At 40.8% G+C, this 27202-nt stretch overlaps 2 protein-coding genes across 10 annotated transcripts in view; both read left to right on the forward strand.

The window, feature by feature from the left end:
- The first annotated feature begins 1563 nt into the window (after positions 1-1563).
- SEH1L (SEH1 like nucleoporin) lies at positions 1564-23070 on the forward strand. Of its 3 annotated transcripts, none has more exons than XM_057527144.1 (9): positions 1564-1820; positions 4319-4369; positions 6813-6959; positions 10110-10321; positions 15979-16077; positions 17356-17496; positions 18214-18371; positions 19594-19744; positions 22383-23070. In XM_057527144.1, exons 1-9 carry the CDS (start codon positions 1710-1712, stop codon positions 22585-22587), a joined length of 1275 nt encoding a protein of 424 aa, XP_057383127.1. In that variant the 5' UTR covers positions 1564-1709; the 3' UTR covers positions 22588-23070. The 3 variants fall into 3 exon arrangements, with proteins under 3 accessions (XP_057383127.1, XP_057383128.1, XP_057383129.1); XM_057527145.1 differs by having other exon boundaries at positions 1565-1820; positions 20784-22526; XM_057527146.1 differs by lacking the exon at positions 1564-1820 and adding an exon at positions 2069-2429.
- A 3306-nt stretch (positions 23071-26376) lies between these two features.
- The window catches only part of CEP192 (centrosomal protein 192), a 103610-nt gene continuing 102784 nt past the window's right edge, over positions 26377-27202 (forward strand). For 6 of the 7 annotated variants that reach the window (XM_057527139.1, XM_057527140.1, XM_057527143.1 and 3 more), the window contains exon 1: positions 26491-26910. In XM_057527139.1, the coding sequence (XP_057383122.1) occupies positions 26801-26910 (110 nt within the window). In that variant the 5' untranslated portion in view covers positions 26491-26800. The other variant, XM_057527136.1, reaches the window with a different exon arrangement.

The following is a 27202-nucleotide window of genomic DNA, read 5'->3' on the forward strand; positions in this document are numbered from 1 at the left end:
CTACATGTCTCTTAGAATGGCCAAAATCTGGAACACTGGTAACACCAAATGCTGGTGAGGAACTCTCATTCATTGCTGGTGGGAATGTAAAATGATTCAGCCACTATGGAAGACAGTTTGGAGGTTTTTTACAAAACTAAACATATACTTGCCATATGAGGAAGCTATCATGGTCCTTGGTATTTACCCAAAGGAGTTGAAAATTTATCTCCACACAAAAACCTGCATATGGGTGTTTGTATCAGCTTTATTCTTAATTGCCAAAACTTGGAAGCAACCAATGGGTCCTTCAGGGGTTAAATGGGTAAACTGTGATACATCCAGACAATGGAACATTAATCAGTGTGAAAAAGAAATGAGCTATCAAGCCATGAAAAGACGTGGAAAAACTTTAAACGCATATTACTAAGTGAAAGTCACCAATGTGAAAACGTTACATACTGTATGATTCCAACTATAGGACATTCTGGAAAAGGCACAACTATGGAGACAGTGAAAAGATCAGTGGTTGCCCAAGATTGAGGGATGGGGGTAGGGGAGGATGACTAGGTGGAGCACAGAGGATTTTTAGAGCAGTGAACCCATTCTGTACAACCCTACCACGGTGAATACATCTCCCTATGCATTTGTCAAAACCCACGGAATGTACAACACTGAGAGCAAACCCCAAGGTAAACTATGGACTTCGGGTGATAGTTAATATGCTATGTAACAAATGTACGACTGCGCTGCTAATACTGAGAGTGGGGAGGGTAGTTGCCTATATGAGACCTCTATGTATTTTCTGATCAACTTTTGCTATGAACTTAAAATTGCTCTAAAAAAAATGAAGTCTCTTTAAAAAAAATCCCTCCTATTCAACCGCTCACCCGGATAATCTCTGGCAACAACCGCTGTGTTTACTGTCTCTAAACTTCACTTATACAAAGTTTTTTAAGGTTTGGAGCTTTTATAAATCTATCAAACCTTCACACATAGTGAATACTTTCTCTGGAAATGAGTGTCTTTGACCTCAGAGCAGTTACAGTTCTTAGTTATCATACCTGCAGCTCACGGGTTTGGGGGTTTGCCTCTAAAAGTACCAATAAAATCTTACCGTTTTTAGTGGGGGGAGCGGGGGGGAAGGCAAGTGAAGGAACGTCCAGCAAGGCTAAGCCATTTCCGCACCTCCCGGGGTTGGTGTGGGGGGCGGGAAACGGTCGGGCCCACCCGCTACGTCTGGGAGCCTGCGCTCCGGCCGCCCGGCACAGCCCCGGACACACGCCCCGTCCGCACCGCCCACTCTCCGCGCCCACTCCCGCCTGGCCCGGCCCGGCCCGTCTCCCAGGGACACACGCCCAAACACGGACGAGACTGACTCAGGGCCGAGGCCCGCAGACGACAGTCTTAACCTTCGCATTCTCCCCAATTTCCACACTTCGACAGAGAGTTCTCTAACTCTTCTCAGGAAACAGGCAGCGCCGCATCCAAGAGACTGGCCAGCGCCCCGAAAAGTCCAGTAGCCACGGTCGCGCGGGGTATGACGGGGCGGGGGCGGGGTCCCGCAGGGTATGACGGGCCTGGGGGCGGGGCGCGGCGCGGCGCAGCCCGGGGCGCGCGAGCGGCCCGCGGGAAGCACAGCCGTGCGCGCCCCGGAGCCGGGTCTGGGTGGGCTGCGGTCCGTGCGCCGCCGCGCTGTCCTGTTGGAGGAGGGAGGGGCTGGCGCAGCCATGTTCGTGGCGCGCAGCATCGCGGCGGACCACAAAGATCTCATCCACGATGTGTCTTTCGACTTCCACGGACGGCGGATGGCCACCTGCTCCAGTGACCAGAGCGTCAAGGTGCGCGCGGGGCCGAGCCCGGAGGGGGGCGGGAGCGTGCGCGGCCCGCTGTCCGAGCGGAGGGGCGCGTGGAGAGTGGATTCCTCTCGACTTGAGGCGCGCTGCGGGCACGAGGTCCGGAGCCCAGGCCGATTGGCTGACACCCTCCTCCTCGCTATTGTGGAGTCAACGCCGCCTGGGCCGCCTCCGCCGCCTCCACGCGGCTGCGGGGGCGTGCGTGCGTCACGGCGGCGTGCGCGCTCCTGCCGCGAGGGAGGCCGGGCGCGCGGGTCCGGCAGACTCTGCAGGGCCGCCCGGCTGGGCCCAAGGCGCCATGGCACCGCTCCTCGTTGGTCAGGTTGGGGCCCGGGTCGCGGGGGCGCCGGCACAGTGGGTGGGGTGAGCCGGCCCCCGAGCACCTCGGCCCCTCCATCCAGAGGGACCCCTCCCCGCCGTCCGCCCGCTCCTCACAGACGTGCCGCAGGGGCGCCGCGCTGCCGGTCTGCTCCGTACGCGACGTCCTCGCAGGCGGGTCGGAATCCACTTCCCGGGCTGCAAGTGTTGCGAGGCCCAGGTTTTCTCGCCCGCCGCGCCGTGGGAGTGTTGCAATAATTAGCGTCCGTTAACCGAGTGGGTTTCCTTATCCGCGTAGAGCTCAGCCTCCAAGTCACTAGGACCTAGTGGGTCGTCTAGTACGGAGCTTTTGTCTGTCGTGGTGTTGCAGTGAAAATCTTCATTAATACAGCTTTTTATGTTTTCTGGATGATTTCCATAGGCTCATTCCAGTAGAGAAATTAGTGAATATTTTAAAAGCTTTTGAGAGTAATAAGCAAATTACCTTTTTGCAGGTTGTACTATGTTACAACTGCCGGTGAAGAGTATCAGTGTGATAATTGTCCGTGTCGGGCATTATCATCGCAGTTTTTTTTTCTTTAATTATTTTTCATTGTGGTAAGGTACACGTAATAAAATTTACCACCTTAACCGTTTTTAAGCGTACAGCTCAGTGGTATTAAGTGTGTTCATATCTTTGCATCCATCTCCAGAACCTTCTCATTTCGCACTGTCCCCGTTAAACATAACTAGCCGGTCCCTCCGGCCCCCGCCCCTGGCAGCCACCCTTGTACTTTCTGTCTCTGAATTTGGCTATTCTAGCAGCCTCATATAAGTGGGATCTTACAGGATTTGTCTTTTTTTGTGACTGGCTGATTTCACTTAGGATAATGTTTTGAAGTTCATACATGTAGCATAGGTCATAATTTCCTTCCTGAAAAAGGGAATGTTTAAACTTAAAAACTTTTTTAAAGGGCTAAAAATATATATTGCATATACCGCATTTTACTTATCACTCATCTGTCAGTGAAGTTGGGTTTCTTCTACATTTTAGTTGTGAATAATGCTGGTATAAATGTGGGTGAACAAATATCTCCTTGGGGCCCTGCTTTAAACTCTTTGGGGTGCAGACCCAGAAGTGGAATTGCTGGATCACATGGCAATTCTATTTTTATTTGAAGTTTTTTGAGGAGCCACCATACTGTTTATCATTACATTTTTTTAAGACAGGTTAAAGTGTCATGTTATTGTAATCTGTATTTTTTGTTGGTAGTAATGTTCAGTGTTTTGTTTTTGTTGGTTATATATACAGTTGATCCTCATTATTTGCAAATTTTGTATTTGTGAATTTGCTTATTCTTTAAAATTTATTTGTAACCCCAAAATCAATGGTTGTTTGTTGACATGAGCTGGGTGGCAAAAAAATTAGAGTTGTCGGATGTGCATTCCCAGCTGAGGTTGGACGGGTGACACTCTGCCTTATGATTCAGGCTTTCATAATGTAAACAAGCATCCTTCTCATTGTCTATTTAGTGTCACATTTTTCACATTTTTGTTCATTTTTTGGTGATTTCCACTGTCTGAAGTGGTCCCCAAGTGCAGTGCTGCATAGAGTTCCCACAAACAAGAAGGCTGTGATGTGCCCTATGGAGAAAGTGTGTGTTAGGGAAGCTTCATTCAGATGTGAGTTATGCTGCTGTTGGCAGTGAGTTCAGTGTTATTGAATCAATAATGTATACCAAATAAGGTGTTTTTAAGCATACACACATAAAACAAGGTTATGTATCGATTGGTTGACAAATATATTGTGACGAGAGGCTCCTGTGAATCTCACCTGTCAATATTTTCCCCAGGAGGAGTGGTTTGGTATTCGCCAATTCACTGCTTACAGTGGCATTCTAGGACATAACTAGGACATAATGGCTATAAGTAACCAGACTTGACTGTAACTGATATTGTCTCCATTAACTAGTAGAGCACAGGTTCCTTGACCCCAGTGCTTAGTACAGTGCCTGACGTATCCAAGTTTCTCAATAAATATTTTGTTGAATGAGTGAATGTTTACTTACTGGTTGTATTCTTTTGTGAATTTATGTTCCCCTCCTTTGCCCTCGTACTAACTAATGTTAATGTTTTTCATATTAATTTGTAGGAATTCTTGGTATAAAATATCTTTTTTCTTACAGGTCTGGGATAAAAGTGAAAGTGGGGATTGGCATTGCACTGCTAGCTGGAAGGTTAGTATTTATTTTTACAGTGATTTGAAAGAATTGAAACATTTACTATTTGGTAGCATTAGTGACTTGCTGTTCAGCTTTGAGAGAATTGTAAAATTTATATCTTTTACTTACATTTTTTTCACTATTAAAGTAACAAATACACTTCAGAAAATTTAAGAATAAGAAAATTTGAAATTCTGTATCATTCTAACCTAATTATTTTTTGCATCTCAGTATTTCTTACCTTTTTCCTTTATATATTTTTTAATAGTTGTGATGTTTTGTACATAATTTTATTTCTTGCATTTTAGAAAAATAACTTTACTCAGGTAGATTTTTATGTATCTTGAGAATCATCAATTTTAAATGTACAGTTCAACGAGTGTTAGTAAATTTACACAGTTATGCAACCATAACCACAATCTAGTTTTAGAACACTTCCATCAATCCTGAGGTTTCCCTTGTGCCTTTTGGGGTCAGTCCTCGTTCCCTCTTAAGCCCCAAGCAACCACTGAACTGTTTGTATAGTTTTACTTTTTCTAGACATTTCATATAAATGGAATTCTACAATATGTAGTTCTTTGTTTCTGCCTACTTTCCTTAGCTTGTTTTTGAGGTTCATCCATGTTGTGGCATGTGTCAGTGGTTCGATCCTTTGTAATGCTGAGTAGTATTCCCTTGTATAGATAAAGCCACATTTTATTTATTTATTCATTCACTATTTGATGGACAATTTGATTGTTTTTAGTTTTTGGCACTTATGAATAATGCTGTTATGAACATGCCATACAAGTCTTTGTGTAGACAAACATTTTCTATTATCTTAGATATGTAGGAATAGAATTGCTGGGCTGTGTATGTTTTTTAAATTAATTAATTAATTAATTAATTAATTTATGGCTGTGTTGGGTTTTCGTTTCTGTGCGAGGGCTTTCTCTAGTTGTGGCAAGTGGGGGCCATTCTTCATCGCGGTGCGCGGGCCTCTCACTATCGCGGCCTCTCTTGTTGCGGAGCACAGGCTCCAGATGCGCAGGCTCAGTAACTGTGGCTCACGGGCCTAGCTGCTCTGCGGCATGTGGGATCTTCCTAGACCAGGTCTCAAACCCGTGTCTCCTGCATTAGGCAGATTCTCAACCACTGTGCCAACAGGGAAGCCCTGTGTATGTTTTAACTTTCTTGAAAACTGCCAGACTCTTTTCCAGAGTGCCTGTACCATTTTATATTCCACCAGCAATGTATGAGGGTTCCAGTCTGTCTTTTTGATTATAGCCATCTTAGTGGGTGTGAAGTGGTGTCTCACTGGGTTTCAATTTGTATGCCCTTAATGATTAATTATGTTGATAGTGTTTTCATGTGCGTATTTGCCATTCATTTATCTTCTTTTTTTTTTTTTAATTTATTTATTTATTCATATTTATTTTTGGTTGTGTTGGGTCTTCGTTTCTGTGCAAGGGCTTTCTCTAGTTGCGACTAGCGGGGGCCACTCTTCATTGCGGTGCGCAGGCCTCTCACTATTGCGGCCTCTCTTGTTGCGGAGCACAGGCTCCAGACGCGCAGGCTCAGTAGTTGTGGCTCACAGGCTCAGTTGCTCCGCGGCATGTGGGATCCTCCCAGACCAGGGCTCGAACCCGTGTCCCCTGCACTGGCAGGCAGACTCTCAACCACTGCGCCACCAGGGAAGCCCAATGCCTTTTTTTTTTTTTTTTGTCAACAAAAAAGAGTTGGATTATAGTAATTTGAACTAATTTGACATTTTTCATCTATAAAGATAATGCTATTGAGCTTTAAATTATTTCCTCAGAATACAAGGATTTGGACTTCTCTATATTTGTTCTCATTGCCTCTTTTCCTAGAATAGTCCATTGTCTAGCCAGACATCAGAATCATTTAAGCATTTTGTTGCTATGGTTTCTTATACTGTCAGGCTTTTGAAGCATATAATTTTCATTACTCTTATTTATCAGGTGGATGTTTCCTATAGAGGAAATTTGCAAGTAAAAAAAACACAAAACAGTAGACTGATAGAATCTCTGTTTAAAAGCTTTGTTAGGCTAAACTCTGAACCAAGTCTCCAACTATTATTAGCACTGAAAGAGGTCAACTTTATCCAGCTGGATTTTTCTTTATTAGTAAAATGTTAGAAGAATTTGACTCTAGAAGGGCTGCAATCCTAAATATAGAGTATCTTCTAAACGTTAAAAGTGCTAGAATTGAACTGTTTTTTGGCTGTGCTGCACAACATGCGGGATCTTAGTTCCCGGGCCAGGGATCAAACCCATGCCCCCTGAAGTGGAAGCGTGGAGTCCTAACCACCGGACCACCAGGGAATTCCCTAGAATTTAACTTTTTAAATGTTAAATTGAATAGCTTTCTCCTTTTGTTGAAGTAAAAATATCTGTATTCTGTTTGTTCAAGTGACTCAACTCAGCTTTTTTCATTTTTTGCTTTTTTAATTCCTCAGACACATAGTGGATCTGTGTGGCGTGTGACATGGGCCCATCCTGAATTTGGACAGGTTTTGGCTTCCTGTTCTTTTGACCGAACAGCTGCTGTCTGGGAAGAAATAGTAGGAGAATCAAATGATAAACTGCGTGGACAGAGCCATTGGGTGAGACATTTGTTAGCGGTGGGTTGGTGGGTGGGGGACATGAGCACCCGAGGAGCAGTGGTCTTTCCAAGAACACTTCGGGGTGCTAAGATTTTCAGTCCCACCCTCCCTGACCTCCGGGGAGGAGAGAGGGGCTGGGGATTGATGTAGTCACCAATAGCCAATGAGGTAGTCATTCACGCCTGTGTAATGATGTCTCCATAAAACCCCTAAAGCAGCTGTCCTCAACCCTTTTGGCACCAGGGACCCGTGTGGAAGACAGTTTTTCCACGGGGAGGGCAAAGGGGGATGGTTTCGGGATGATTCAAGCGCATAACATTTATTGTGCACTTTATTTCTATTACTATTACATTGTAATAATAAAATAATGAAATAATTATACAACTCAGCATAATGCTGACAGGAGGCAGAGCTCAGGTGGTAATGTGAGCAATGGAGAGCAGTTGTAAATACAGACGAAGCTTCACTCGCTTGCCTGCTGCTCACCTCCTGCTGTGTGCCCCGGTTCCTAACAGGCCACGGACCAGTACTGGTCCGTGGCCCAGGGGTTGGGGACCCCTGCCCTAGAGGACAGGGTTCGGAGGCTTCTGGGCTGGTGAACACCTGGAGATTTGGGGAGAGTGGTGCCTGGAGGGGGCGTGGAAGCTCCACACCTGTCCCCAGCCTTGGGGACCTGTCCCCAGCTTGTGCGTCTCTTCCATGTGACTGTCCCTGAGTTACACCAGTCAGTCAGAAGCACAGGTAACAACCTGGGTTTTCGACTGGCATCTGAAGAAGAGTGTCTTGTGGGACTGAACTCTGAACTCGTGGAATCTGATGCTATCTCCGGGTAGTTAGTGTCAAAATTGAGTTGAATTCTCCTTGGACACCCTGCTGGTGTCAGAATTGTCTGCTGGGGTGGGGAACAGCCTCTACCCCCTACTCCCACCGGAATTGGAATTGTTACCAGAACCTTTTACTTCTTTAGGGAAATGTCTCTTCAAGTCCTTTGCCCATTTTTTTGTTGTTGAGTTGTAGGTAGGGGTTCTTTATGTATTCTGGATATTAATTCCTTAAGAGATACATGATTTCCAAATATTTCCTCCCATTCTGTGATTTGCCTTTTCACTCTCTTGATAGTGTCCTTAGGTGCACAAAATTTTCATGAAGTCCGGTTTATTTTTTTCTTTTGTTTCCTTGTGTTTTTGGTATCATAAATCATAGACAGATTCACTGTCATGGAGACTTTTCCCCTAAGTTTTCTTTTAAGAGTGTTGTAGTTTTAGTTCTCATGTTTAGGTCTTTGATTCATATTGAGTTAATGTTTGTTCATGGTATAAGGCAAGTATCTAACTTCATTCTTTTACGTGTCAATATCCAGTTTTCCTAACACCTTTTATTGAAAAGATTGTCTTTTCCCCATTGAATGGTCTTGACATTCTTGTTGAAAATCAAGTGACCATATATGGAGAGTTTATTTCTGGACTCTATTCCATTGGTGTCTGTCTATTCTTAGGCCATAACACACTGTTTTAATTACTGTAGGTTTGTAGCTTGCATACTATTCATATTGTTTGACATTTTTTTTTGTTTTTGAATGATGGAAGGGGTTGGCCTCATTGCCTTTGCACCGGGGCCTTCCTCAGGCAAACAGTTGCTTAAGGGCAGGGGAGCAGAGACATTTCTTGAATAGAAAGGATTTTTCTAGCAGTCAGTCTGAGATCGATCAGTTAGCATAGTATAGGTTGGGTTTAGGAGTGGTGGCATAGAAAGGATTTTTCTTCGAACTTAATTATTTGTCTTTAGTTAAATCCACTGTCATTAATGCATTTAATATTTCAACATTTGTGTTATTATTCAGTGGTGTTTTTAGACAAAAGTTTGCAAAGATGCTATGCTATCTTTGAAGTTTGATATTCTTTTGATATTCAGACACCTTAAGATGTATTTTAGTAACCATAGACAGTAAACTCTTTTTTAAAAAATTATTTACTTATTTATTTATTTATTTATGGCTGTGTTGGGTCTTCGTTTCTGTGCGAGGGCTTTCTCTAGTTGCGGCAAGTGGGGGCCACTCTTCATCGCGGTGCGCAGGCCTCTCTTGTTGCGGAGCACAGGCTCCAGACGCGCAGGCTCAGTGATTGTGGCTCACAGGCTCCAGACGCGCAGGCTCAGTAATTGTGGCTCAGGGGCCTAGTTGCTCCGCGGCATGTGGGATCTTCCCAGACCAGGGCTCGAACCCGTGTCCCCTGCATTGGCAGGCAGATTCTCAACCACTGCGCCACCAGGGAAGCCCACCATAGACAGTAAACTCTTGATTTCTAAATTTTGTTGACATTTTCAGTCAAAAATCATCTCATCTAGGTGCCAGACAGTAACTGGTACATGCTATGCTGGGATTCTCTAATTACCGGAATGCCAGCCTCGTACCATTCACTTGGTCTCTTTTAAAAGTGGATGGTAGAGGTCTGAGTAGGACTAACACTTACACTTGATGGAAGAAGTTTCACACCCTCCATTCTGTTGTTAAAGAATCTGAATTCTTTTACTTTGCGGCTTGCGGCCTGCTTTGTATGACAAAACTGCCCATATGAAAATTCTAACACTTTCTGGTTTACTGACCTATCTGCTTAAGAAGAGAGTACTTACCTAATTTAATAAAGTTAGATTTCGTAAGGCCTTCTTTCTTCTGCCATAGAGGGAGTAATTGATTATAGGTCACTGGTTTGTTACTGATTGCTAGCTGTGTATGTGGTATTTTGCTAAGTGCTTTAGAGGAAATTGAGACCCACACAGGTTTTGAATACCTTATTCAAGGTTATATACCTAGTAAGTGGCAGAGGAGTTCTGTGTGATTTCAGAGCCTGTGTTCTTTCCACTCTGCCATCCTTTTTTTTTGGTATTTAATTAATTTATTTATTTTAAGATTTAATTTAATTTTTTAAAATTTTTGGCTGTGTTGGGTCTTTGTTGCTGTGCGAGGGCTGTCCCTAGTTGTGGTGAGCAGGGCTACTCTTCCTTGTGGTGTGCAGGCTTAGTTGCTCCACAGCATGTGGGATCTTCCCAGACTAGGGATCGAACCCGTATCCCCTGCATTGGCAGGCGGGTTCTTATCCACTGCGCCACCAGGGAAGTCCCTGTATTTAATTTAAATTGTTAACTTTTTTTCAGGTCAAGAGGACAACGCTAGTGGACAGCAGAACATCCGTTACCGACGTGAAATTTGCTCCTAAGCATATGGGTCTTATGTTAGCAACCTGTTCAGCGGATGGTATAGTCAGAATCTATGAGGCACCGGACGTCATGAATCTCAGCCAGTGGTCTCTGCAACATGAGATCTCATGCAAGCTAAGCTGTAGTTGTATTTCTTGGAACCCTTCAAGGTATGCTTACACAGCAGTCCTCTGGTGATATAAGCCTAGTAATTATTACACTTAGCATCAGATGGTTTATTTTTTTGAATATGCTTTTCGTAAGTAGTCTTGTTCATTATTTTTAAAAATGTATATTATGTATAATAAAAATTCTCTCTTCTCTACCCTGTCATGTGTCTTATACCCCTATTTCTACTCCACAGAAGAAGCCAACCACTGTAAATATTCTGGTGCACCTTCTGGACTTTTTCCATGCATATACAAATAAATATTTAATAACAAATATTTAATTTGTGTGTTTATAAACACACAAATGTATGCAAATACAGGTATATGCTCTCATGTACAAGTGGACACAAAACACACACACGTTTAGACATAACATTTTCCTTTCATGCAATTTGCCTTTTTCACTTACAGATACATCATGGGCATTTTCCCATGTGTTAGTGTAACTAGTCCTTCCTAACTCCTTTAACTGCTGTGTAGAGTGTGATTCTAAGACTGTATCATAGTTGATTTTTATTAAACTGTTTTTAAAATTAAAAGAGTAATGAGTCACCTGATAAAAAAATTCAAATAATCTAGAAGAGTACAAAATGAGAGGTAAAAGTTCCCTTACCCCCTAAAAACAAATGCTGTTAGTAGTTTTGTTTTTAGATTTTAATTCTGGTAGTCACTATTTTATTTTTAAATGAGTTATTTATACCTTTGGTTCTTGCTGTGTTATCTTTAGACAGTATTTATACTCATTCTGTGAAAGATGACTTTAGCACATTTACAAAGCTTTCCACTTGTCAAGGTATGACAAGATATTTTATTTGTGGAAGTGTTAATAGTTGTTTAGTTATATTCGTAATTATCTTAATTTCAAATATTTATTTCTCTAGTGATTTATCAATTTTTAGACTATATTGACTCACCTCTTTTTTTTTAAAATTAATTAATTAATTAATTTATTTATGGCTGTGTTGGGTCTTCGTTTCTGTGCGAGGGCTTTCTCTAGTTGTGGCAAGCGGGAGCCACTTTTCATCGCGGTGCGCAGGCCTCTCACTATCACGGCCTCTCTTGTTGCAGAGCACAGGCTCCAGACGTGCAAGCTCAGTAATTGTGGCCCACGGGCCCAGTTGCTCCGCGGCATGTGGGATCCTCCCAGACCAGGGCTCAAACCCGTGTGCCCTGCATTGGCAGGCAGATTCTCAACCACTGCACCACCAGGGAAGCCCCTCACTTCTCTTTTAAAAAAAGGGGAAATTAGCTTTTTTTTGCTTCTACCACACATTCACCCTCCCATTTCCTAATATTTTGTTATATTGCTTATACAGTGACAAGATTTACAATGTTTGTATTTACGTTTTGTAAACATTTAATGATGTTGTTATATGTGTTAAGTACACATATAAGTACTTTGTCTTTTGACTACAAGTTGATTCTAAATACTAAGTAGCAACCAAATTCATAAGACTAGATTATGTAAATATTCATTACAGACACAAATGTAAACTATTTCATGAAAACTGTTGTTCACACAAGAGTAATATGGCATTAACTCCTGATGGGTGCTCTTTTCTCTTTACTGATTCCTTTACTTCTGGGTTATATTTGGCTGTCACAATTTTCATATCACGAGTTGCCTTTGGATTTTTTGTTTTCATTTTGGTCGCATACCTCTTAAAGTAACTTTTTTTCCTATATGGGATGGATGGCAAACTTTCTGAATTCTAGCATACCCAAAAATATCTTAATTTTTCTCCATGCTTAATTGTAGTTTGGCTAGTTTTAGAACTTCGGCCAAGTTCCAAATGTAAGAATTTCAAAGTACTGTTCTTAAATCTTTTCAACTTTAGGTGGTGAGATGTCTGAGGTCAGTTTGATACTGGATCTTTTGTAGGTAGCCTAGTCTTTCTGGAAGATTTTAGGATTTTGTCTTACTACTTTGAGTTGCAAGTATATTCTCCGAGTTTGTGGTTTGTCATTTTGACACTATCATGACTTTTGATAGTCTGCAGAAAGTTCTGAATTTTAATATAGCCACACTTAACAGTCTTTCTATATTTGTTATAGTGCTTTTTGTTTTCTTATTTGAGAAATTCTTCCCCACCTTGATGTTGTTAAGTGTATTCTGAAAGGTTTTTGGTTTTGCCTTTCACACTTGGGTCATTAAAACTCCTGGAATTGCTTTGTATAGTTTAAGGTAGTAGAATTCTAAAATTTATATACCAGGATGTTTCCAGGTATTTTTTCTTTTAAAACATTTTTCTGTTAGGGAAGATTTCAAATATACTAAAAGTATAATAGGCAGAGCCTCACATATCCATCACCCAGCTAGAATAATTCAAAGCTACTCTTGTTTAATCTGTATATGCCTCCCCACCTTCACAAACAAAACAAAACAAAACAAAAAAAACTGGATTATTTTGAAGTAAATCCAGACATACACTATTAGATGTTGGTCTTTTTTGAATTCATCCTGCTTGATGCTTAGTGGTCCCTTTTAAGGTGAAGGTTCTTGTCTCAGATTGGGGATATTTTAGGATTCTTTGATAATTTATCCTTCTGTTTTCTCGATTCTGTCCTTCTGGAATTCATCTTTGATTATTCTTGGATTTACTCTCTATTTCTTTAAAATTGTTTGGAGATTTACTACTCTGTCTTCCAGATCTCCAGCTTGTTCTTCAGGTGTACATTTTATACCATCCAGTGATGTTGGGGGTTGGGGGGAGTGGCAATCATTTTTAATTGTTAAGAAGTCTTTCTTTTTCTCTGATAACTCCTTTTTTATGCCAGTCAGTTTTTGTTACATGGATACACATTTCTCTGAGGATCCTAATTAAAATTTTAAAAAATTTTATGTTTTTTGATTTACAGTCTAGTCTTCTTTTTTGCAGTAGTTGTGTTCTATCAAGTTGCTACGAACACTGAATTAGCTAATACTGAACCACCCCTCCCAGGGGAAATACAGGATTAGGTGCCACCAGCCTCTGATCACATTTTTGTTAACTGATCAATACTCAACCTTGTTTTATGTGTATTTCTGTCTAAAGACACCTTATTTAGTATATATTCATTAACATTGAATTCAGCCAACAACACTAACTCACACCTGAATGCAGCTTTTATCTAACAGGTATTTTCTCCATAAGGCACATCATGACCTTCTTGCTAAACTTAGGAACACAAGGCAGCACTTCAGCACTGCACTTGGGGGCCATTTTAAACAGTGAAATCATCAACACAACAAAAATGCAGAAAACATGATGGTAAATAGAGTGCAAAACAGACACTGGTTTTTCAGCATGAAGCTGAAACAGGAAGGCCCATGAGTGCCCCAAGTATTGGATTTTTGGTTTTGCAAATAAATTTTAGCAAGTAGGTCAGTTTACAAATGTAGAATCTGCATATGATGTGGACTGTAGGCTGTTTTATATTTTCTCAAAGATCTATTTCCTCAAAGAACTGTTTGTATGCCTTGGTCTTTAACTGTCACACTCCTTGTTTTTCTCAAGTGCGTGTTAGTCTTTGCTCATGTATTTGTTTTTATGAACAGGAGACTGTGATGGCTGCTAGAGAGAACTGGTGTTGGTATTTTTCTCCTGTTAGATGCTCTGTTTTCTTAACAGCTCATTCTCTTACTTAGGGGGTTAGCTGAGTTTTGACTAAGTAGGTGGAGTGGTTTGGCAGGGTTTCGTTGTAGGGTGACCAAGAGGGAGCTGGCAGGTGGGCATTACCCCCAAATTGCCAAAGTCAGGAGGTTTTGACTTGGGGGATAGAGCACTTTAATGTATTTTCTTCTTTCTTGTCCCTCTCCCTGCTGGCTTTGGAGTGGTACTTTATTTCAAGTTCATATCTCTCCTCTTATAAGTTCTAATCATCTCACTAGGATCCTTCCTCAGACTTTCTTTAGCCTAGAGCACAATCAGCTGCCAGCCATGGGGGTCTTCTGATTGCAGATTATTAAATGAATCAATTCATGATTGCCCCATTACTCATTACTATTGGTTGATTGATTCATTATTTACTTGCTTACTGATTAGAGGTTGGAGCTTCTAGAATTTCCTCCTTAATGATAGTTGTTGAGCTCTTTTTCCCTTAGCATTTTCACTGTCTGATCTCCTTTTGCTTCCTAGAATCCTCCAGATTTCATGATTTCTGATGGCACATTCTGATTTCTGCACTGTTACAGTGTTATTTTTTCATCATTTCCATGGAGACGTAGGAAGGAGATGCAGGTGATCAGTCTCCTGTATTCAGTCAGAGAGTTGGATGGTTTTGCTCACTGTTTAATTATGAGTCATATTTGGAAAATGGTTTAAATGTGATCATCTTATTTATGGATATACAAATGAGATAATCCTCAATTCAGGTTGTTATCTGGATGTTTTATAATTTATTTTTTAGAATATTTAAAAAATTTATATTTTCAGTAATTTTAGATTATATTACTGTAAATGTACTTGCCCTTGCTCAAATAAATACATTTGTGGAACATTGAAAAAAGAAATTTTGTGAGTTATAGAAATTACTATAATTTACATCCCTTTGAATAGCCAAGAATTATAATAAGTAACTTGTAATTTTGTTTTATTACTATAGTACTTTGTAGTTTACCTGGTATTTTTCTTTTTTTTTTTTAAATTAAAAAAAATGTTTATTTATTTGTGGCCATGTTGGGTCTTAGTTGCAGCACTTGGGCTTCTCTCTAGTTGTGGCGCGCAGGCTCCAGAGCACGTGGGCTTAGTTGCCCCGAGGCATGTGGGATCTTAGTTCCCCGACCAGGGATTGAACCTGTGTCCCCTGCATTGGAAGGTGGATTCTTAACCACTTGACCACCAGGGAAGTCCCCACCTGGTTTTTTCCTTATATTAGGTGATGTCGTTATCAGAAGCTTTAGTAATAAACACCTAAACCTTTTTTTTTTTAATTATCGCATTTTGTTTTCAGCTTTATGAAGTTGGCAGATCACAATATCAAGATCAAAGGTTAAACAATACCTCTATGTCATGTTCATAGAGGTATTACTTAATCTGGATGGGGGAGGCAAAGGAAATCAATATCTAGGAAATTAGACATAGAAATGAAAAAAAATGATTCAACCTAGAGTCCACCTCAGTAGAGTTCACTCTCTTATTGCTTATCTTTTGCCTTTTTCAAAACGCAGTTGACCACAATTGAGTCTGGAGACTAGAGAATGACAGGCATGCCTTCCTGAGGGTGGTCTTTTTCTACTTTTCCTCCTCCATCGGGGTGGGGTTCTCTTTGTACACGTAAAAATCTTTTTGCCATGAATTTGGTCACCACAAAATTACTTTTCATTCTATAGTTAATGACCAGATCTTTTAGAAAGAAAAATTCTAACACCTCTTAGGTGTCTTTAAAAAAAAAAAATCTGTTGACTGCTTGAAGCTTTTTGTTTTGGGAAAAGGACTACTTTCTATCTCAGCCATAAGAAAATGTGGTTAAAAACAAGGTGAAAGCCCGGTGTCCTCAGTCCCCAGGCTGAGACCTCAGGGGTACCCCTCCTGGGTGTGTGGTGCCGGGCGTGGCAGGGGTCTAGTCCGCAGTGACACACTGACTGGTGGGTTGCATGGCTGCTGGATGCGTTTCTAATTCTCTGAACTAAATGTGCATTAATTTTATAATTATGTAAAACATCTTTTCCTTTCTAGCTCTCGTGCTCATTCCCCCATGATCGCTGTAGGAAGTGATGACAGCAGCCCAAACGCAATGGCCAAGGTTCAGATTTTTGAATATAATGAAAACACCAGGTCAGTACTGCTTTGGCTTAATTATTGTTCTGAATTGCATTTAATTTTTTTAAATGTTATTTCTTTAGTCATTAACTCAGTTATGCATTATTTGTCACATACTTACTGATTTCCTATGATACGCTAAGTTCTCTGCTCTGGTAATATAAAATTGAGTGGTGTAGAGGAAAAAGGTAATTGATCTCCCAGTATGTACCATCATGAAGGGAAAACAAAAAAAAAAAAAGGTGATAAATGGTGATGAATTTTATAAACTGGGAGAATCAGGATGTTAAGAGATTATGCCTAGGGGGAGGGGGCCAGGAAAGTTCATTCAAAAGGAGAGCCATAGAATGAGTAGAAGTTAGCCAGACAAAGAGGGCAAAACATTCCAGATGGAGAAAACTGCATGTGATGAGAGAGAGCCAATGTATTTTCATTGTGCTTGGAACATAATAGGTAAAAAGGAGTGTGATGAGAAATCTGGAAGGCTTATACCTGCAAGACCTACTGTTCAACGTTTAATTTTTATCTTAAAGGTAATGTGAAGCCATTGAAAGACTTCTCAGTTGGAGAATAACAGGATCAGATGGTAGTTTAACACTCCCGAGGTGTGGAAAAATAGACTTTGGTGTAGCTTCCTTTATCATCACTTAAAAAACTCAATTCTTGCTGTTGTCAGCTTAACTTTTTTCTTTACACTCAAATCTTAGGAAATTCAGGTACCCTTTTTCTTAAAAAAGATGTTAATGGCTAACAAATCAAGATCTCATTCTAATTAAGTTTTAGTTACTCTGTTTTAAGCTAAACTTAAAAAAATTAAAGGAAGAAACCTGGGAGGTTATATTACATTCCTAGGGCTGTCAAAGCAAATTACTACAAACTGTTGGCTTAAAACAGATGTTTCTTTTCAGAGTTCTGGAGGCCAGAAATCTGAAATCAAAGTGTTGTCAGGGCTGTGCTGCTTTCAGACTCTTTCCTTGTCTCTTCCAGCTTCTGGAGGCTCCAGGAGTTCTGTGGCTGAGCTGCATCACTCCAGTCTCTGCCTGTGTCTTCACATGGCTTCTCCTCTAATGTCTGTTTCTCTCTCATCCTGAGATCCTTAATTGTGTCTGCAAAGGCCCTTTTCCGATAGGTCACAGTCACAGTTTCTGGGGGTTGGGGCTGGACATATTATATACCGCAGAGATAAACACTACTTCATTGTGAGCAAGATGGAGAAAATGGAGATACCTAGACATGTGGATTTTTAAATTTTTCATTTCTGATAATTTTAATGTAAATTGTTTTTTCATTTAGGAAATATGCAAAAGCTGAAACCCTCCTGACAGTCACAGATCCTGTCCACGATATTGCCTTTGCTCCAAACTTGGGACGGTCTTTCCACATTCTCGCCATAGCAACCAAAGACGTGAGAATTTTTACATTAAAGCCTGTGAGGTGAGTTTTTGAAACAATTACTAATTTGAAAGTTCTCTTACCTCTTGCTTATTTTAATTTGTGGAGGAGAGTATAGAGGCAACAGTGATCTGAAGAATGGATTCTTTAATGAACATTTTATCTACAAATATATGACTTTTGGGAATAGGGAATTGAGTAAAGAGAGGAGATTTATGTTTTCTTAGTTGTGTTTTATTTAGGCAGATACTAAAATGAATTGGATCCTCTGAATATAATTGCACTCTATAAATGTTTGAAAGAATGAGAGGTCTCAGTCTACTTAGGGAAAATTAAATTAGCACTGAGACATTCTTGTGAATAAGCTATTTAGCTTTAACTTTGGAATTGTGAGTTTCAGTTCTTTTTCTTTTCTTTTTTCCTTCTTCCTTCTCTCCTCCTATTCTTCCCTTCCTACTTTTTCCTTTTAAAATTAATCATTATCATCTCTTTTATTCCTCAACCTTTTGGGGGGAATAAAATCGTCTCTAGTCACTTAATATCTTTTATGTGGTAGGATCATGCGAGGTACTGGGGAGTCAAATGAAAGTGACATGGCCCATCTCTCAGTAAGCTACGGAGGTTGGGGGGCAGGTATGGATATGACATTGATATGGTGTGTATGTGAGACCATTTGTATTTTTTAATTTAGAACAGTGAGAGTGTGTGTGTGTGTGTGTGTACACTCAGAATTCCTCAGGAAAATTTTTTTATTAACAGGAAAGAACTTACTTCCTCTGGTGGGCCAACAAAATTTGAAATCCATATAGTGGCTCAGTTTGATAATCATAATTCTCAGGTCTGGCGAGTGAGTTGGAATATAACAGGGACAGTGCTGGCATCTTCAGGAGATGATGGCTGTGTCAGGTTGTGGAAAGGTAAGATTTCATTGGAGGAATTGTTGCTTTATGATGCTACTTTAGAATTTTCACTTAGAAATGTAAACTCTGAAGTATTTTGAAAAAAAATTATCTTTCTACAGTTACTTTTAAATTAATGTCTCATATTGTGTTGAATCTTTATCATTTTACCTAGTTCAAAGCAGTAATTGTTTGATTGAATTGTTTAAGTTTCCATCTGGAACAAAGTAAAACTAATTGTAACAGAATATACACTACCTCCAAAGATACCATTTGCTATGTGTGTAACTTGTGGGACTTCTCTACAAACTCAGGATATAGTCATCTCTTACTTGATAAACAATTGCTTTATCCAACAAGCCCTTAAGAGAAGAAAAATCCCATATCTTCCCCACTTCTTCTCTACAGCTCCCAAAAGTTAGAGAATCTTGAGGCCACTGATTCTAAAAGTTTCTTACAAATGCCAAGCAGAGAAGGCGGTCTGGACGGTGGACACTGACTGTGGGTGCTGTGGCGTGGTCTGCACTTCTCCACGGATGTTTATCCACTGGCTCTGTGTACCACTGTAGTCGGTGGCGTCCCATCTTTAGGATCCGAAGTTACAGCTTCGTTCATTTCCCCTGAGGAGTTAACTGTTCCCAAACTGCAGTTTGGCTGAGTCTCCCATGGTCAGCTTTAGGCTGTGGTAGAACCAGCCCAGGTGTCCCTTTCCTCAGGGTCTTTGCTGCCCTGTCCTGCCTAACTTGGATTTCCTGGGCTCAGTGTCCGCAGTGACCAGTTTTGCATCCAAACAATTAGGCCAAGTTGGATAAGCCACTCAAACCCCAGAGGTTCTGTTACCTACATCCATGAGGACATGACTTGTACTTGCTTAACTGAGAAGGTGACTCCGTTACCCACACATTAGAACTGAAATTCATTATAATGAAGACAGAACTTTATTTTGATATTAACTTAATGTAATAATGTGGTAGCTTAGAGAATTGTCTCTGTTAATATTTATCTTGTAAGGAAAGGAAATGGGTGGTGAGAGCTTTGTTTTTAAATTAGTATTTCTTTAAAAACTTCAAAAAATAATTGTTAAAATTGAGATATATGTGTTTCATTTAAAAAAAATGTCTTTACCATTTAACCGGAGAGATATGTAGCCTGTAGGTCTCTTTTATTTCTTTAATTGTAGATTTGTGCCCTGGAACATAGGTATTAGTCATGTTAATGAGTTTGACCATTTTCCTTTCAGCTAATTATATGGACAACTGGAAGTGTACTGGTATTCTGAAAGGTAATGGGAGCCCTGTCAATGGGAGCTCTCAGCAGGGAAACTCAAATCCTTCCCTAGGTTCAAATATCCCAAATCTTCAGAATTCATTAAATGGATCTTCTGCTGGCAGGTAGGCTGTTTTGTGAGAAAACTAGAAATTATCTTCTTTTTAAATCATTCTGGTAGCTATACTGAAGGTGTGTTATTTCATGGATTTTAAGATTGAATCAAGAAATTCACATGTAATTGTGGCACTAGAAGAGAAGGAGGCACTTTGGTAGCTCTGTATTTGGCTTATTACTTGGTCATAATATTTACAGGTAGGTTCTGAGGCTGTTAAACAAACTCAATTATATGCTGCAATTTAGTGGTCTTCCAGAAACATATATAACTTTGAAGTAATGAGATGAAGAGGAAGTTTGGGACAGTACTGAGGATCGTAGTCCCAGATGAGCGTTAGTGTTGCTAGTGCTGGTAGGGTGGCCTTTGAGTCAGGTTAAACTGAAATTTTAAATAAAACAGACGAACTAAGGCTTTGTAAAAGTGAGTAAATTAAATGTTTTTTTATGTGTGCTTAAAATTTTCATGGAGATTGTAAGAGGATATGGTAAATTCTGAGTTCTTGATTTTTAGAATTTTTAGTATATTTAAGATTCTCAAAGAATGTTTAATGTTATCTAAAGAGTTGTCCTTTTGTTTTCATATTCAAATTTCAAATGTGAATTTGTAAGGTAAAGTTATTTTAATATGCCTTTGTGAATAATTTGGAATACTATTTAGGAAACTTGAAAGCACAGCCTTAACAAACTGTCACGTGGTTGTCCTGTTGTCAACTTAAATGAAAGAAGAGAATTGTATTTTAAATTTCCTCAACTATTTTTATATTGTTATATTTTTATAAAGGAGTCCTGCTTTTTGATTTTAAGTATTTGCATGAAAACAATTTCAGGTTACCATAGAAGATATCAGATTATAAAGATTATTTCATGAAGCAAAGATACTAGTGTTAATTTTTTTAAAAAAATCTAGTTTTTGGTTGCCGCCTGTACTGCATATTTTCTTTTGTCAAGAGCTTTGAAGTTTTGATGTGTTCTTATTGTGCCAATAACCATGTGTGTTAGATCTGTGATGCATTTTCCCTTCTCCATTTGTATTATGTCCTTTAACAGAAAGCACAGCTGAGTACCAGCTAACTGGAGTAACTTTGCTGTTTTGCTGCTTGTTGCATGCACACAGGAATGGGAAGCAAGCTCCTTTTCCCCTTCCCCAGCGCCGTTTGACCTCTCCCAAGATACACCAACAGCCTGCTTACTACTAAACGCAGTCCAAAAGGCCTTTAAAAATACAGTGTATATCATTTTTTTGTGTGCTTGCCAGTTTATTGACATTATTTGAAACTTCTGAAATATAAATGGAGAGGCTTTTTGTTGAGACATTGTCACCAAAACAATTTTTTGAAATGTTTCTGAAACGAACATGGGTTTTAAAATTAAAGGATTGTTTCCATCCTCATTGCTAGTTGGGAGGAGGGAAAATATCACTTTATTCCATCTGGAGACTATATATAGACTTATGTCTTTTATTTTCTAAAACAGTAAGCTAAAATGAATTTTTATAATTTTAATTTGAAGATTGAATATTTTTCATAAAGATTGTTTTGAGTGCTAATTTGTTTACCTTTTGTAGAATTGGTTTATACATGATATTATTCAGTACAACTCTGTTATTTCTTTGTAATGTTTAAAAAGTATTAGTGAAGGAGTGAGAGAAGTAGTAGTGAAAGTAACTTGACTGTACAGTTTGTAGCCAAACAACATTTGGTATTGCTTCATTTATAATTTAGAAGTAAAATGAAAACATCTTTGTAAGTTTTCAGTTCATATTCACTAAAGAGATAAATGTTTCTAATATGTGCTTGTATATTTTTATGGTGTGATTTCACGGCTTAAGGTTTCAAGTCAAAATTTAGAAACATACTATAAGAAGCAGATAAAACTCTGCTAAAATTGTGCATGCATGTTAACCTCCACATTCCATGTCCCAGGATTTTCTTAATTTTGTTGGCTGCTTCATTTAGTTCATATCCTCTGATGACAAAGCTATAAATCTTTTTTTGAGAAAATGCTAAAGTATTACGGGTAAGTTTTAAAATGGCAGAAGAATAACAATAGGACATATTTTTGAGCCCTTTTACTTATCAAAATTTTGTACTAATCTTTTTGCAGAAAAACATCTAAGTACATTCAAAGATTGTGTTTCTTCAAAAGTATGTTGCAATAGCTGGCCATACTATGTGAAAGTCTATCTGAATTGGTCCTGACTGAGTATCATGTATGCACTAAAAAATGTGCTGCTGCTACAAGTGAAGTGTTGCTTAAAGAAAAAGCTTATTTGATTTGTAAATTACAGGAGAGCATCAATATGTTTCTCAGACTAGAAAATGTTTTAAATTATAAAATTAATGTCTTTTTTGTAACATTCATACTGATAATTTTTTTTAACATTTTAAGTTTAACAGATTGTATTTTTTTCAAGTTTCTATACTTGCTTAAGTGAGCCTGATTTGAGTAAGGGTCTTGATTTTGCTATTATGTTCCGTTAGTTTTGGCATGAATATAGTAAAGCTTTTTTTTCTAGCATGTGTTTTTTCTTCTTTGGTTCTCTTTGTATTTACTACTTTTCTCTTTTTCTTCTGTTTTTTTCTTTTTTTTTTTTTTCTGTTGTTTTTGTTTTGTTTTGGTGTTTTGTTCCTGTCTTCATTGTTTCAGGTATTTCTTTCCCCCTCTGGATTCCCCACGGGCTGGATCGAGATGGTCCAGTTATGCCCAGCTCCTTCCTCCTCCTCCTCCTCCTCCTCCTCCTCTGATAGAGCACTCTTGCGATGCTGACACTGCCAGCCTCCAGTATCCTCACCCTCGCAGACGATCTCTCTCTCGGCCTCTTAATCCCTTACCTGAGAATGAAGGGGTTTAAAAAACACTGATTTAACACTTAAAGGCCTTATTCAAGTGCTTGTAAATGCTTTCATTCCTGGCTTTTTGTTTTTCTTCATTTTCTTTCAGAAGATTTTTCTAATTTGGGGTCTGTCTTGCATGTATTACAACCAGAACATGGTGTTTGGAACCTAAATGTGTTTGTGCTTCTGCATCAAAGGAATATTTGCTTCATTGGTTGATAACCTTTGATGAAATATGAGATGTGTACACACAACATTAACTGTGAGAGTTACACACAATAGCTGACTTCAAAGTGCCTGTTCTGTACATTTTATTTTGAACTGTTATGGCGTTAAGTTTCTTATGGTTTGTCATACTGGTTAATGTGAAAGCATATTGTTATAAAGTTAACTTTGCCTTTGAGACATAATAAAAAATGTTTTTGATTTTTACAGGCTAATGTTGCAACTGACTAGTTTGTAAAATAAATCATTCCTGTGTATAAAGCAGCAAAACATAATATGGACTGTTTGGTCTTTTTTTTTTTTTTTCTTTTAAAGGAAACTGCCTTTCACTACTTGGAATTATTGTTTAAAGCTTTTGTAATTATTCTCCAAGTAGATTATTTAATAAAATATATTTTTAAAGATATGAATCTGTTGCCATATAAAAATAGAATGTAGTTTATTTGATGGTTGGTAAAGCTTATTTATATCTCCTTAAAATATCATATTGCTAAAAAAAAAAATCCAAACATAAATTAGGGGATGATCATGACATTTATTTAGAAGGTAGAAAGTTAGTATGCAGACTAACATCTAGAACCAACAAATATCTACTTGACATTTGAACAGCATTTCATGTGTCTATCAGCTAATCACACAGATGGTATAGTTGTTATAAATGTGTATTACAATTTATAATCTAATTTTCAAAGACACTCTCCTATCAATAGACACTTTCCTGTCAAACCCCTAGAGCTTCCTAACATGCAAAGGATAAAGAGCTTATAAAGTATATTGTATTTTAATTTAAGGCAAGGTCTTTCTTCTGTTAAAGGACTTGTTTTAGACCAGTAGACTTGTCGAGTTTCAAAGCAAGAGGTCTCACTTTAAGTCTGGATCTAGCTCAGAATTAAGAATTCAGGTCTTTGAGATTTCAATCACTATAGAGGTACGTGGGGTAGGATGGGGTAATGAATTGAGACAGGCCCTCCCATTTAGTGAACATTGGGCATCTTCTATATGCAAGATACTGTGCTAAATACTTCGGGATATGTAAAAAAAACAAAGGTAGTCGGCGCACATTCATTCTAGTGGGAGAAGGCATTTACAGAATTTACAAAGGGTAATGAGGATTCAGCTTCATAATAAAGGTTGAATGGTACAGGAGGCATTAAAGAAAGTGATTTATATGAGTCAGTAGGATTTGGAAGGGATGTGGGATTGTGACATGTTGGAGTACTTAAAGTGTAAGAGGGTGGAGTCCAGGGTGATGGCCCAAATGTAGAAGAGGACAGGGCATGTGCAGGCAGAGGATTAAGTTTTAGTCCAATGAAAGAACAAGGTTCATTTGGGGAGCTAGTGGGAGATTAACCTGGACACATACCTTGTGGTCACACTGTAGAAGGTGCTGGATATTCAAAGCTGAGGTGTTACCACTCAGAGCAGTTGGTAAAGGGGAGCCATGTGAGACGTCCGCCTTTCCTAACTGGACGGGTGTCACTTCTAATTCCCTGGAAGGTACCCTTGGCCATGGGGCCACTTCAGGCTCTACCTGGAATTGGAGATTTGGAATTCACTAGGAGGTCTACTCCTTTTCAGTTGGTCAGATAACAGCTAAAGTTGCTGAGTGCCTCCATGTGCCAGTGCTCTTCTAGATGCAAGTTAACTGACTTCATCCTCACAGCAAACTCTGAGGCAAGTGCTCTGATTACCCCCATTTCACAGATGAGGACACCTGCAGGTTTAAGCTCTTTGTGCGAGGCTGCACAGTTAGGAAGTGAGAGCATTGAGATTTGGGCAGTCTGGCATCACAGTGAAGGCTCTTTTCCTGCAAATACTTTGGAGTGTAGATCCCTGTCACTGTCAGGTTGCTGGGTGCCATGGGGAGACCCCCGGTCACTTGATCTTTATGAAGGAAGGACAGTGAGTTGGGTACAAGGGATTCAGGGTGAGTGACAGTCTGGAACATGGGACACATTGCAGCAGTTCACTGCCAGCGTGTGGCCATGGTGTAGGCAGAGCGTTGCTCATTACACTCAAATAGCATCCTTTCAGCTCTAGAGCTAAGTATTTGATTCGTTTTTCAAGATTCAGAAAATATTGAGATTTTCGCCATTTAATCTTTGCTCATTGAGTGTGGACAGAGGTAGAACAGGCGTAGTTAAATGCCAAGGCTGGAAGGTTTCAAGAAGAGATGTCAAGAGAACTGCGGAGACATCACTGAGTTTGACAGGAGGCCAGTCCTGATAAACAAGTGTGGAAGTAGTACTCAGGGCCAAGCCAGAAACAGAATGAGTGACAATGAGGTGTGAAAGGAGGCAGTTAAGGATAGGAGAGACAGAGTGGTCTTTGTGTGATAAAATGGAATCAAGGAAGGGTGGGTGTCTTATTCATTTTTAAAAAATTTATTTGTTTTATTTATTTTTGGCTGCGTTGGGTCTTTGTTGCTACGCGTGGGCTTTTCTCTAGTTGCAGAGAGCAGAGGCTGCTCTTCATTGCGGTGTGCAGGCTTCTCATTGCGGTGGCTTCTCTTGTTGCAGAGCACGGGCTGTAGGTGTGCGGGCTTCAGTAGTTGTGGCTTGTGGGCTCTAGAGTGCAGGCTCAGTAGTTGTGGCGCATGGGCTTAGTTGCTCCGTGGCATGTGGAATCTTCCTGGACCAGGGCTCGAACCCGTGTCCGCTGCATTGGCAGGCGGATTCTTAACCACTGAGCCACCAGGGAAGCCCGGGTGTTTTATTTTTTGCAGAGCGATGCAGCGTTTCCAAAGGCAGAGAGAAAGGAAGAGAGTGAAGAGGGCATCCAGGAATGATTGTTGAGCAATATTTTGGAGGAGGTAGAAAGTTAAGTGATAAGCAGATGTCTTTTCGTACCAGGCTAAAATGAGGAGTAGGGACTGTTGAAGTCCCAAGTGTGCATTGTCAACATTCAACAGCTATTCAATGGATGCAGTTAAGGAGTTAACTTTGTTAAAGAGGAACTGTAGGGAAGAAATTCTGAGATAAAAGTTAAAGGTGTGGTTTCAGTAAAGCAGTAGTTAGGGCCTCGTGGTGAGCAGGCATTGGTGATGGGACTCGTGGCCTAAGGAGAACAGGAAATGGAGGAAGGTAATCAGGGACGCACCGTCTCATCTCCTCGCCCCTCTTCAGCCGGGACCAACCTTACTGGGCCCCATGGGCGACTTGGTGTAGCGCGGACCCCGGGGATGACTTCCTAACCGCAGCACTGTCGGTGTAAACGTGCGGCAGGTGACCACACGTCAGCATCCGCTCCCGTAGGGACAGTGCCAACACTTCCGAACTCAGGGTGTGTCAGGTGCCATGTCCACCCGAAGTAGTTCTCCGTGCTCAAGGTGAGTGCCGGTACTCTGCAGCACCACGTAAGAGGCGTGGCGTCCTCCAGTGGGCGAGGCGCCAGGCGCGGCGCATCCGGGCCGGGCGCGGCTTCCCGCTTCAAATCCGGGATGCCCGCTCTCGTCCAATCAGCGGGCTCGCCCCTTCGCGTCGTCCAATCCAAAGCCAGCTTGGAGTCCCCGCCCCTCGGTCCGTGTGGCGAACCGTCGTAAACCCGAGGGGCGCACGGTACGGCTGGCCGCCGTGAGGGGACGCGCGCACGCGCACTGGCGGAGGCGCCGGACGCCGGACACCTCCTCCGCGGACCTTCCGCCGGCTGGGCGCTCGCGGCCGGCGTCGCGGGCTCGGTGAGGGATCGTCCGGGGGGCGGGGCGGGCGAGTCGGGCTGCCGTGAGAGCGGGGCCTCCGGGACTCGGGTCTTTTGTCCGGGGCCTGGTCCCTGTCTCCCCAACGCGGTGCTCCCCGCTCGCTGGCCGGGCCGGGCGGGGGTGACGCGCTGCTGACCGGCGGGTGCGGCCGCGTCCCTGTGGCTCCCGGCCTCTTGCGGGTCGTTTCACGGAAAAACGGGAAAGGTGACAGTGTTTGAGGTCGCTTTGCTTTTTCTCCCGACGGCAGACTTTGTTCGCTGAAGCATGAGGTCCCTTTCGAGACCGTCGCCTGGAGGACAGCTGTTTTCATGACAGTGTTTTCACTCGCTGTTACCATTTTGAGGTCATTCGACTGGAGTTTTTACTGCTCCAAGGTCAACTTTTTCTCCGGATTCCAGTTTTTAGGGCAAAGTTTACGGTAAGCTTTGAAAACTGTTATGGACGCTAGATGCCTACATAATGGTAAAGTGTATCTTAGAACGTTGGGGAAGTTTGACTTTGGCTTTTTCCCACAGCTCATACTTTTGTGTTCAGTTGTGCACGTAGGCCTCCAGTCGACAACTACAGCAGATGATATTTTATGTATCCAAGCATAAAATTAAAGCAATTAAATATCAGTAAACTCGAGCAGGATGTTTTGAAGTTACTGCTTTAAGGACATACCAAGAGAAATCCCAAAGCTGGCTGCTTAGTTCAAATGCAGTAAAAAG

Source organism: Balaenoptera acutorostrata, chromosome 13 (assembly GCF_949987535.1).
Source record: "Balaenoptera acutorostrata chromosome 13, mBalAcu1.1, whole genome shotgun sequence".
NCBI classification, from domain to species: Eukaryota; Metazoa; Chordata; class Mammalia; order Artiodactyla; family Balaenopteridae; genus Balaenoptera; species Balaenoptera acutorostrata.